This window comes from Argopecten irradians, chromosome 1, assembly GCF_041381155.1.
Source record: "Argopecten irradians isolate NY chromosome 1, Ai_NY, whole genome shotgun sequence".
NCBI lineage: Eukaryota > Metazoa > Mollusca > Bivalvia > Pectinida > Pectinidae > Argopecten > Argopecten irradians.
The window spans coordinates 18,954,423-18,968,670 of NC_091134.1; the positions used below are offsets into that span (position 1 = coordinate 18,954,423).

At 36.5% G+C, this 14,248-nt stretch overlaps 1 protein-coding gene across 1 annotated transcript; it reads left to right on the forward strand.

The window, feature by feature from the left end:
• The first annotated feature begins 11,315 nt into the window (after positions 1-11,315).
• LOC138316521 (uncharacterized) lies at positions 11,316-13,747 on the forward strand. The gene is made up of 2 exons (XM_069258236.1): positions 11,316-11,822; positions 13,148-13,747. The coding sequence occupies exons 1-2, from the start codon at positions 11,316-11,318 to the stop codon at positions 13,691-13,693; spliced, it is 1,053 nt and encodes a 350-aa protein (XP_069114337.1). The 3' UTR covers positions 13,694-13,747.
• Positions 13,748-14,248: the final 501 nt, after the last annotated feature.

The window sequence follows — 14,248 nt, forward strand, 5'->3', positions numbered from 1 at the left end:
TTACCGCTATTTCTCAGAAAGTACTTAAGGGATCTGTCTCAAATTTCACATGTAGGTTCCCCTAGGGCCCTAGTTGTGCATATTGCATTTTGGGACCAATCGGTCAACAAGATGGCCGACTGGCGGCCATCTTGGATTTTTGATAGTTAAAGTTTGTTACCGCTATTTCTCAGAAAGTTATGAAGGGATCTTTCTCAAATTTCATATGTTGGTTCTCCTAGGGCCCTAGTTGTGCATATTGCATTTTGGGACCAATCGGTCAACAAGATGGCCGACTGGCGGCCATCTTGGATTTTGATAGTTAAAGTTTGTTACCGCTATTTCTCAGAAAGTTTTGAAGGGATCTTTCTCAAATTTCATATGTTGGTTCTCCTAGGGCCCTAGTTGTGCATATTGCATTTTGGGACCAATCGGTCAACAAAATGGTCGACTGGCGGCCATCTCGGATTTTGATAGTTAAAGTTTGTTACCGCTATTTCTCAGAAAGTTATGAAGGGATCTTTCTCAAATTTCATATGTTGGTTCTCCTAGGGCCCTAGTTGTGCATATTGCATTTTGGGACAGATCGGTCAACAAGATGGCCGACTGGCGGCCATCTTGGATTTTGATAGTTAAAGTTTGTTACCGCTATTTCTCAGAAAGTACTTAAGGGATCTTTCTCAAATATCATATGTTGGTTCTCCTAGGGCCCTAGTTGTGCATATTGCATTTTGGGACCAATCGGTCAACAATGATGGCCGACCGGCGGCCATCTTGGATTTTGATAGTTAAAGTTTGTTACCGCTATTTCCCAGAAAGTACTGAAGGGATCTTTCTCAAATTTCATATATAGGTTCCCCTAGGGCCCTAGTTGTGCATATTGCATTTTGGGACCAATCAGTCAACAAGATGGCCGACCGACTGACGGCCATCTTGGATTTTGATAGTTAAAGTTTGTTACCGCTATTTCTCAGAAAGTACTGAAGGGATCTCTCTCTCAAATTTCATATGCATGTTCCCCTTGAACCCTAGTTGTGCATATTGCATTTTGGGAGTGATCGGTCAACAAGATAGCCGACTGGCGGCCATCTTGGATTTTGATAGTTAAAGTTTGTTAACACTATTTCCCAGAAAGTACTGAAGGAATCTTTCTCAAATTTTATATGTAGGTTCCCCTACGACCCTAGTTATGCATATTGCATTTTGGGACAGATCGGTCAGCAAGATGATCGACAGGTAGCCATCTTGAATTTTGATAATTGAAGTTTGTTACTGCTACATATCTCAGAAAGTACTGAAAAGATCTTTCTCAAGGTTCATATATAGTATGTAGTAAAAGTTTGAAAAGCAGGGAAAAGATCCCTCTTTCTGTTGTCAGACATAAATTCTTTTTAAGTCAAAAATGGTTTTTTTTTCTAGCCCATTATCATCAGATTGGTGGGCTATTCAAATTGCCTTTCGTCCGTGGTCCATTGTCCGTCGGTCCTTCCGTCTGTCCGTTAACAATTCTTGTAACCACTATTTCTCAGAAAGCACCCAAAGGATCTTTTAAAAATTTGATATGTAGGTTCCCCTAGTATAGGGCCCTAGTTGTGCATATTGCGTTTTGTGAACGACCAGTTAACAAGATGGGTGCCAGGCAGCTATCTTGAATTTTGATAGTTAAAAATTGTTACCACAATTTCTCAGAAAGCACTGAAGGGATTTTTCTGTAATTTCATATGTAGGTTCCTCTAGGGACCAAATTGTGCATATTGCATTTTGGAACTAATCGGTCAACAATCGGCCGCCATCTTGGATTTTGATTGTTGAAGTTTGTTACCGCTTTTTCTCAGAATATACTGAAGGGATCTATCTCAAATATCATGTGCAGGTTCCCCTAGGACCCTAGTTGTGCATATTGCATTTTGGGACCATTTGGTGAACAATATGGCCGACAGGTCGCCATTTTGATTTTCATAAATGGAGTTTGTTTCCGCTGTTTCTAAGAAAGTACTGAAGTGATATGTCTAAATTTTTATCTGTATGATGTAGAAAAAAATTTGAAAAGCAGAGAAAAGATCCCTCTTTTCTAAAGATCCCTCTTTTCTATTGTCAGACATAGATCATTCTTTGGTGGGCGCCAAGATCCCTCTGGGATCTCTTGCGATTTTTGTCATTTATAAATTGTGATTTGAGTGATTTTTATCATGTTCATTATATGTAGCTTTGTCTTAAAAATTGTTTTGGGATCATGCAATTTTACTTGATACATTAATCCATTTTTTGTGATCTCTAAATTTGATAATCTTTGGCATCTATGCAGTGACTTATATTGTTCACAGAAGCAATAAAAATATTGTCTAAAATGTGTCTGGGTTAATACTGGTATTCATCTGGCCCATATGGGTATTAAACTTGTAGCCATGGCAGCTTTTCACAAAATTTGCATTGAAATGGGTTGATTTGAAAACATCGTACGGTATGTTTACAAATTTTGAGGTAAATCTTTGAGGAAAAGATATTGAAAACTAGAAAACTGATATCTGTCAGAAAAAGGTCACACCCCGGGCCCGCTCTAGGAGCTACGTATACGGTATTTGCAACTTACAAGCTGGTTCAACCAGCTTTTTGGGTCTCGATCGAACCCAACGGAAACTTTTCCCATGAAACTAGTGACCTTGAACAAGTACACATATGTAGGCGTTCCAACTGGTACCATTCCACTTATTTAATGCCTTGAAATCAGACGGCTTTGGAATTTTAAGCCCTTTCGGGGCCATCGCAGCCATTTGAGATTTCATGACATCCATACCGTGATTACTAGGACTCCCACATTTTCAATGATGCCGCTCTGAAACATGGAACAGAAAATTATTTAAAATAACGATAATGAATCTAGTGTACGTCCACATTATCTTCCACAAGAGTAGGAGAGGCAGTTATCACTATTAGATAGATTATTAGTGTTAATATACCTTCTAAATGTAGATATTCTAAAATCAGACCCGTGTCATTGGCTTTGTCACTACCATGCGACAAGTATGAATATTTATGTTATCAAAGATCGACATTAAAGGTTTATGTAAAATATTCTCAAATTTTCTTATGGGTCGATGTACATATATTCTATTTGTCAAATTTGAGGAATTCCAAATGGACAACAATTTACGACAAGAAAAGGGTATGTAAACTACATATGATTATGTCTCCAGTTCTCCATTACGAAGACGCTGATAAAGTTTATCATCCGTTCGGCAATTTCGATTGAAGTGACCAATTGACCAATAATGCTTCACCCCTTGTAGCCGATGAATTATATTTGCATGCTGAGATCTTACGAAAAACAACAACTTAAAGGTCACGGTAGCAATTGCTCCAATGATATACATTATCTACTCTCTCATGTCGTGTTCCTTTGAACAGTGTAAAATGAGTTCACGCAACAAACCATATACCAGATATTACTACAACATACAATATAACGGGTATTTTTACAATATACAATATAACGGGTATTTTTACAACATACAATATAACGGGTATTTTTACAACATACAATATAACGGGTATTATTACAACATACAATATAACGGGTATTTTTACAACATACAATATAACGGGTATTATTACAACATACAATATAACGGGTATTTTTACAACATACAATATAACGGGTATTTTTACAACATACAATATAACGGGTATTATACAATATTTTTATTACAACATACAATATAACGGGTATTTTTACAACATACAATATAACGGGTATTTTTACAACATACAATATAACGGGTATTTTTACAACAATACAATATAACGGGTATTTTTGCAACATACAATATAACGGGTATTTTTACAAATAACGGTAACGGTATTTTTACAACATACAATATAACGGGTATTTTTACAACATACAATATAACGGGTATTTTTACAACATACAATATAACGGGTATTTTTACAACATACAATATAACGGGTATTATTACAACATACAATATAACGGGTATTTTTACAACATACAATATAACGGGTATTATTACAACATACAATATAACGGGTATTTTTACAACAATATAACGGGTATATTTATCAACAACATTTTTACAATATACAATATAACGGGTATTATCACAACATACATACATACAACATACAATATACCGGGACTATGGCTAAATAGTGCTGGGGCTGAGCTAATGAAAACGCGAGAAAAAGTCACGTATGTACCGTAAATACAACATGCAATATACCGGATAGTATTACAACATACAATATAAAAAATGCAAAATTCTTTATAACTTGGATGTTGCAAACATTCAGTAGATTCTCTTATTTAAAAAAAGAGAATATTTTGTATAGTTTTCAGCAAAATAACTTTCACTGATACATGTACATTGTAGCTTTAATTTCCGTGTTTTCACGTAAATGAAAAGATAGCGAAATTCATCTCAGATATCGATATTAATAACATATTATATTCTCTTTTGTGATACCAAGCCATCGTACAGTTTCAATAGGAAATTTTATTAGAGGTATGGAATTTTGTAAAAGTAATTCTGTTTTGTTCCGACACCTTTGTTAAATAACGTTCGAAAATCAATACTTTTTTAAATTTTGAATAAAATCGACCTGTAGACGAGGATTCTAAACTGCAAACCATTTTTGTATAAATGTGTCGCGCAGATGCTGTGCAACTTCATATACTTTATATTTGTCCATTGCGACATAATTAAACTCGCCAATAGTCTATTTCCACCCAATAATGTATCTCCTCCACAAATGTTACTTTTATAATACAGACTAACACAGATTTTAGAGAGAGATCGCTAATATCACCCACTATTTCTGGTTCTAAGTAGTACCAGCTCAAGGAAAAGGTGATGAGATAGTCCAGTTATAATCATTGTGTCATTTGCAGAATAGATTGGGCATACAATGGATTTCTCAATTCACCTCGGGCTTTCTGCGCTGGAAAAAATAAAAATATACATGATAAAACATATATCATATGTTTCGTAAGTGTTATCTAACCTCCCCTCCCCAGAAAAAAAATAATTCCCCTCTGTAACGAGAACCGACCGGAATTGTCAACCTTCCTTTAAGTATAAAGTCAGACTCCCAGAATACAATATTTACAAGTTTATTTACAAACAAATAATACTAATTACAGTCATACCAGCACATAACACACACTCATACAACAGGCTCTCACCCATCTAACCTTATCATAATCTTATCATAACCTTATCATAATATATTATGTACAAATGTTTATTTACAACGATATAAAAAATGTTCATTATATGGCTGCTTTCCATTGGTCCAATACACAGTTCCGAAATAATGACTACCACTGCCCAGTATTGTCAATGTCGCACAAACCAAGGTGAAGGTCACCCAGACCCGCCGTTGGATGAGTAGGGAGGTCACAAAGCAGCCACGATGACGGTCACACAAGATCCATATCTTCTAACCTAAAAACTAAAGGTCAACACAGACCCAAGCATATGAATGTCACAAACAACATAGACTCGCTGTAGTCGTTTGGGAAAGATTCATACTCACAACAGACCGAGGTAATAAGATCACGTAGTCATGAACTAGGTGAAGGTCACACAATGACCCGTGAACACTGGTTGCACGGGATACAGGTGTCAATACACGTCCAGAGGCCGCTAGTGTCGTAGACATTTGGACCTACAACAGACCTACTGGTAAAATGTGGAGGTCATTTTGGACCATGCACGTTGAATGTACTAGAGGCCACACACGCACTATATCTAGGTAAGTTGTCGAAAAATCTATTATGGACTATTCTGATTAACTTGTACACAACGATTCCTCTTCTACGAGATATGTCTTTGTGTGCGATTAAATTTCTCGGACAGGTAGAAATCGAAATAACACTTCGCGAATAAATGTCAGGCAAAGGTGAAGTCTAAATCGCGAAGTTCATGAGCCATGAAAAAGGAGCTAGGCATGGAAACATGGGGGAAAAGTCGCCGCAAAATGTAGGGAATAATATCAGCCTCCAAATGAAGAATATCATATTCTGTATTTGCATATTACACAGTTTTCTGCCCTTGCAGTTGGGTATTGATTGTGACGTCATGTGTTTGCGAGTGTAACGTCATATTTTTTCGGAGAAAACGACGTAAAGTGCGCCCACAAAATAATGACGTCACAATGTATACCAACCCGCAAGGGAGCTAACTCTGTATGATATGCAAAGACGGAATATCTGTTACAGTTATGCTCACAACTTCATATTTCAGTCTCAGAGCCTACACGAACATACTGTAGTCTCCTAACACACGCACACACTTGTACTTCACATACGAAACACACCACATTCACAGGAGGCCGTCCGTAGATGACCATGCCTGTTAATGGATTGTTAATTAATCTAATCTAAACTTTCTTCTTAACAAGATTTTGTAAAATATGAGGGGAAATAAATGATATTTCTACTCATATTTTACACAATATTGTTGAGAAGAAAGAAGTTTTTCAGTTATTTGACCTCTTATCAATCAGTAAAAACAACACCAACAAAAAAACCAATGTTAACATTGTATAAGCTCCGGTTATGACGTCATCAAGATGGCCGCTATCTCGCTATGCGAAAAGTTAAAAATAATCATAGACATTTTTCAACCGAAGTAGACAAATGAGGTATCAAAATTACCACAATCGAACAGCAAATACTATAAGGACCAAATAATCCTATATAAATAGTGATGTGTACGCAGGAAATGAAAAAATAAGATTTTAAGCTCAAAAATGGTAATATTTTAGCAAATTTTTCATATTTGGCTTGACGCAGCTATAATTGTTTCCCAACAAGAAACTATTATTCGTAATCAGTTATTTGACCTCTTATCAATTAGTAAAAACAACAACAACAAAAATGTATAGAAATGCAAAAGAGAGTTATTGTTACACCATTATTTGGTTTACAAAACATCACCGGGTGCGTATACAGGGTATATGATTGCTGTTTTTTTCCAAACCGCTGACACTACAGTTTCCGGATGCCTTAGAATTTCCTGAAGATAACATTGGCAATTGACGATTCATATCTTAACACATTTTAATTTTAAGTTGGCTTAATATCTAAGTGGGACTTGACAATTTCCTAACATAATCTATTTTCATGTTCGAGAGTTTGTAGACTAGTAGCGTCTCAAAATGATTTTTTTTACAGCACAACGCCAACTAATAGGGTATCAAATTAAAACTGAAGAAAGCATTTGTTTCCGTTAATACCACGACACTTTCCGAAATTTGTTTCTTTTAGAAATAGCGCATCCACTGTTAACTTTATTTTTCTGTGTATAACGTAAGGAAATGTCAGATGGTTACTGCAGTATCACATATTTCTTTCAATAGTTCTTAATGATAAGCATTTTCATTGTGCGTGCTCTCTCGCCAGAGTGTCGATGAGCTGATGAGCTGAAGTGTGACGTTACATTACCGGTTTACCATCGTGGTTCTAACATATCAACCGTCCATGGCCAGAGGTAACATCAAGAACATCGGGTTCGCGGATGTGGGAGTTCATCCTGTTTTCAACCTAGTGATTCACATATCGTATATGATGTTCCAGACTTCTCCGGTAGGATGGAAAAGACACTAGAGCCACATCCTGCGAAGGGTTGAGTTGCTTCTCCTTAATTCGTATGAAGCACAATTCCTCATTCTTGTGAACCATCAGTGACCATAGATGGCACAGGTGAATTCTTTGAGGTCATAAATGAGGTCTACAGTGAAGTTCCTCTCTTTGCCAAGTCTGGAGAGCACTGCAGAAAACTTTTTCTGGAAGTCTTCAATGGTGTATCCACGCATACACTAGATGCGACACAACCAGTACCTTCAAGGGACTAGGGAAAGTTTGACCAATGAAAAACATTTAACATTTATGACCATCATTAAAGACCTCGAGGATATCACCTGTGCCATCTATAGTCGCACGAGTGTCCACAAGGTTGATGAATGGTGCTTGAATCATTCCACCATTCGAAGAAATTGGATCTGGTGTAATTTCCTGAGAAGTCTGCAAGCAGCATATATGATATGTTAGAATCTGAAGGAGATCCCACATTCCTGAACCTGTTGTTCCTGATATAAACTCTGCCCATGGATGGGTCATGAAAGATGCGAGCTAGAACACCACTGGTAATGTAGTGTCACATCAGCTCATCGACATCGAAACGACGCTCTGGCTTTCGACGAATTGGATACTGATATCTCGATTACTCTGATTCGGACTGCATGTACCAGCTACCAGACATGCCGAATCACGTCAGAGAATAGTGCAGTGAGGTGGGAAAGCACGCACAATGATAATGGTTATAATTGAGAACCAGTGAAAGAAATATGAGACATTGTGGTAACCATCTGACATTTTGCTTATACTATGCATAGGAAAAACAACGAAACTGTGACTTTTCCTACCTAGATATTCTGTCAACTTTACATTCATGTCTCCTACTTACAAATCGCCAATAGTCAAATTTATTTAAGGAACTTATAATACACCAGGAAACTGTAGTGTCAGCGGTTTGGAGTTAGAAAAATAGCATATACCCAGTATACGCACCCGGTGATGTTTTGTAAACTTAATGATGGTATAATAATAATTCTTTTTTGTATCTCTATATATTTTATTGTTTTACTGAGTGATTAGAGGTCAAATAAATGTTTACGAATAATAGTTTGCTGTTGGTAAAAAACATTTTGCTGCTAGAAATCACTACATATATTGAATTATGTGGTCCCGATATGAATTTTTTGTTCTATTATGATCTTTTTGATACCTCATTTGTCTACTTCGGTTGAAAAATGTTAATGTTATGACTATTTTTCAATTGTTAGTGAAATTCGAGATGGCGGCCATCTTGATGACGTCATAACCGGAGCTTATACAATGTTAACATTGTTTTTTTTGTTGGTGTTGTTTTTACTGATTGATAAGAGGTCAAATAACTTATTAGAAAAATTTGTTTGCTGTTGGCAAACATTTTTGCTGTGTCAAGCAAAATATGAAAAATTTGCTTAAAAATTACCATTTTTGAGCTCAAAATCCGATTTTTTCATTTCCTGCGTAGAAATAACTACATATATTGGATTATATGGTCCTGATATGTATTATTTGTTCTATTGTTGTCATTTTGATGCCTCGTTTGTCTTCTTCGGTTGAAAAATGTCAATGTTATGACTATTTTTCAATCTTTAGTGAAATTCGAGATGGCAGCCATCTTGATGACGTCATAACCGGAAGTTCATCACAGTATTTACAATGTTACCTCTCGATTTCGTTATCAGTGGGTCATAAGGCTTCAGAAAAACATTGGTTCGCTAAGTTGTGCGGGGGGGGGGGGGGGGGGGGGGGGGGGGGGGGGGCACCCCCCCCCCCCCCTAGATCCCGGCTTAAGTGTCGGCTATCTGAAAACTACAATTCGTTTCGCAGACTGCTTCACACCTGGGATACACAGATATGCTCCTGTACCATCTGTACACACCATATAGGATGATTTGTTCCCCTTTGGAATCTACCTGCTTGAAGTTATACCATACAACCTGTGATATTTCATTACTTTCATAAACCTTATTTTAGCTTATTGTTTTCTACCTATGACTTCAATATCTATTTTTTAATTCACGCTATGTTAGTGTATATCCTGTAAATTTTTACACTTTGCTATATTAGCATTTATGTACATTACACTTCAGTGTCTTAACCTATTTTGTGTAACATTTGTGTGACATACAAGTGTAATTATTAAGTTATTACTTTTAAATTATTTTTTTTATTTCTGCTAAACTGTGATAGCTGTTTCCAACTAAATATCATGTATCTATTGCATGCTTGTTATGGTTAAATTGTTGTCTGTCTATATACATTACCTGTTTGTACTGTGATATTTTTACATATGTTTGTCGCAAGAATAGCACTACAGTGCTAATGTTATTATGTTCCTCATGTATGCGACTCTAAATAAAACGTCTTGACTCTTATCGGGCAACATGGTTTCAAATACGTCAGACAATCATAGACTATGAAATCGAAATCATAGCAACATCTTCTTCAACGCTGTAGAAGCAAAGTAAAGTTGGACAGTTATTCGTTATTCAAGCGTCACCTGTTTTGACGGATGCAGCGGAATTGAATGAAGTCCTTTTTTTGTTTAATTCTTTGAAATAACTATACTTTTTTGGAGTTTTCAAGTAAATATTTAAAGCATAGATCTTTATAAATCATCTGGGAGTTTTACTGTTGAAAATAATCTATTTTAATTATACCAAATCTTCAGTTGCGCTCACATTTATTTACCTTTATCTCCGATGCATAAGAAGTAAAAAAAAAACCGAATTTGACACTTATATTATTCACTTGAAGCATAACCTTACTAGGGTAACGAACTCTGAGCTCAAGGTCGGAAACTGTATCTTAGGGTCAAATATCACATCTTACATACAATGTCAGGCGTATACGGTCCCAGGCAGTAGGAGGACGTGCTCGTGCACGCTTTTTGAAGGTTGCTGCCATCTCAGTGGTTCCCATGGAACATTCCATAGCAATCTTATTAGGATTAAAAGCGGAACGAACCTTCAGCACTAGGTGGGAAAGAGGATCTACATTACCAGCCGTATACGGTCCCAGGCATTGGGAAGACGTGCTCGTGCACGACTTTTGAAGCTGAATGCCATTTCAGTGGTTCCCATGAAACATTCCATGTCTTTGAGACGTTTCTATTCTGGACCGGTTTCACTGGCGATTTGTTTTTTATGTAATAAATGTTGAAATAACTGAACTTCATTTATCCCATTCAACATGTTAATAATATATGAAACGTTGCTTTGGAATACTAGTAAGGGAACGGACAGGCCCGTACATTTTAATTGTCCATCTATTAGTCTAAGATACAAATATATCATTTATGAAAAATATTTGTCACTTTAACGTCATTGCCTTGTTTTGTCGTGGCTTTAACGTCCCGAATGCGAATATGTCCAAGGTTAATCACTTTGAATGACGTACTCCTACCGCTTGTGTTGCTGACTCCATAAAAAAATAAAAATAAATAATGGGTTGTTCGTTTTTAAATATGTGGCCAGTATAAAATTTCAAAGGATATGCCCATCACCACATGCTCTATAGAAATGTTCCATGTTCATTTTATCATAACGTCGTCGTGATTAGCCATAAATAGCATCCACCCAAGTTACAACAGCTGCTCCTGTTCCGCATGACTAAGGCTATGTACATACAAAGGTATATGTATTTCACTAGATACTTTGCTTTGACTTCTCGACTGTATATCGTTGAAAAACACACGACAATTATGGTGTCTAATGGTGAAGCATTTCTTTCATCTGTTGACGTTTTTATCAATTTTACTGTTATAGCAACATTGGTTGTTTTTTTCTGGCGTGGGACCTGGGATTTGTTAGATGTATTTTTCATTCCAGCAAACTATGAACTCAGCCTGTGGATATCCCTGGTGGGTGCAACAACTTCACTGATGATTCTTGCAATCGTTCAAGACAAATTAAATGTGGCATTTGCTCCCAATAGAACATCAGCGCTTGGCTTCTGTGTTGTGTCCAGACTTCATGCTTACTTTGTGGCTTCCTTACAAGTCTGTCAATGGCGGGGATCATGGGGACTGCTCGATTTGTATCAAATCAATCACTGGAAGGGCTGGATATGCTCATTCGTATCCATACTGTTTTTGTCCGTCCTTGGAAGTCTGGCTCAAGCCACTGCGTCGCCTTTAGCAGCCTGCCACGACTCGGACAAGTTGAACTACTTTACGGTCGCCCTCATTGGCCCAATAACTGAGACAGATGTAAGTAATGTTTTCATGTTATCGCAATTACATGTGAAGAATCTATTGAAGCATATTAATTAAAGGCCTCCTACGTTTCTGAAACGACTTCTGATTTTTAAAGCGGGAATCGTTACAACCATCAGTATCTGGATATAAATAAATCAAGTTGGTTTGATCGTCGAATAATACTATGAAGACATCTGTTAATCTCATTTTATCTACAGGTAAATCATACTTATCCTTCGTTGTGTCATCAGGAAGGTATTACATTTCATGCAGAAGGAAACTCTAAAATGTTGATTTCGATATGTATATCGGCGACAGAACCATTACTGAATTTCACCAGGAAGGAATATAGTGATCTTTTCTATTCTATATTTCAGGGAGTGTAATTATAATAATGCTCAAAATGTGTTTCGCTATATATACACACTATAGTAAACTTGACTCTTGGGGATAATGGGAGAAAGTTCACCATTTCTACAAAAACCTTAAAATTCTTCAATCCATAAAAAGTAGTTGATTCTCTGCCCAACTACACTTGTCGGTTGAAAAAAAAGATTTTCGAAATTACGTATGTGTATTCAATGTTACCCCTGTTTTCTCTTCCTACAGCCCCTTGGGATGGGGACGGTGTCATTTACAAGTTTGGTTGGCCTTAGGTCATAGCAGGTTTGCGTAAAATTTTCAGTAGTTTTGGAGTAGTTTAAAATTGATATTTCTAATTATTAACGGTCACACGATGAATGACGACGTACAAAAGGCGATGAGAATATAATCACGCGAGACGCTGTCTCAGGTGACCTAAAACATTCAGTATTTTTTTTCATCCATAAAATTTAAATGTTTGCATTGCATTTTTACAACAGTGAAAAACGATTCTCGGCATCTATTGAAATAGTATAGTCCCTGTTATTTGACATATTCATGGGGTCTCAGCTCATCAAATTACTTATGAAGATGACAACTAGTCGTTGGAGTAAATGATGAACTAGGCCAATACGTAACTGTGATCACCTTCTTACTCCATTTTTTCACATGTATTCTGAACTGCAAAAATATTTTTCTCTTATATTTCTTGTTAAAATGCAATTTTCATTTTTTTAATTTGATTTATTGTTTGTTTTTAAAAATGCAACTTTTAGTTTTTCACCCAGTGACCTCTGAAATTACCATGAACCCAAACAACGGGTGTTTCAAATCTCAAACAATATGTAGCTGGCCAATTATCACTTATTTTACTGTCCAAAAAAGGTCCAAATTGATACCCCTCCTTTGCTATAGGAGTATTTAACTTTCATTTCAACTAATGTGATGCGATAATGTTTCACTTGATATTGTAGAGCTACCATGGATGGCTAAAAGTTCTTTCTGGGTCGGCGTTTACTATCATCGTTGTCAGCCTTTCCTGTTTATTACTTTGGCATGGCGTTTGGGATGCTATGGATATTTACGTATTACCAGACGACCTAGTTTTGTCAGCATATGTTAGTCTGGCAGTAAGCATATTCTTAGCCTTGCCGATTCTTACTGGTGAGCGGTTCGTCCGAAACTTCTGTGGGAACGAACGCATAAACCTCATTGTTCGTACAGTTGTTGAGAAAGTCTACATCATGACAGCCTCTCTCCTCACTATAGCCCATTGGCGAGGAGTTTGGTACCTACAAACAGCATGGATTCTCCCAAATAACTTATCCGTAAGCGCTTCCATTTCACACCTTGTTGGAATTTTTGGACTTGTGGCATTGTTTGTTTCCAGGACAGCGAATGGCATGAGTAGTTTCGATGACAGAGACATTTATGGAGGAGACCCTAGTGTGTTTGCTCTTTCGTATATAAGCAGGATAAGGACAAAGGAAGACGAGTTATCTCCTCCTGTTTATGTTTGAAAAGATATTTGGTTAATTGATTGAAACTAGACAAAGTTCTCGAGATGCTTTTAATACCATCCGCGAATACCTGGTATGTTATAGTGTTTTGTCATTACGTTTGCCATAAAGTTTTACGTATTTTTTTTACGTGTGATAATGACAATAACGATAAATATTTTTATATTGTGTATGGTAAAATATGTACCATATAGCCGGTTGTTTACGTGAGGTTGACATTTTCGCGATTTCGCGAAACATTACTATGATGACGAAATTTCATTAGCCCTATGAAATTTTATTACATCCACACGCAATATTGAGAAATGGTTGAATGATATGAACTCTAAAAGCAAAATCGCGAAAATTTAATACTGTCAAAATCAATTTTCTTCGTATTTAGTCAAAATTGCCAAAAAAAAAAGAACAATTGTTTGCTTACGCCTTATAGGCGTTGTGTCCCTTAGTCTGGCTGTGACTCCATTCGTTTTCACAGATTCAACATATCAATATAATATCTATTCGCATTTCATTTGTTGTTTACCAAATTATTATTTTAGGTTAATATTTATTCTA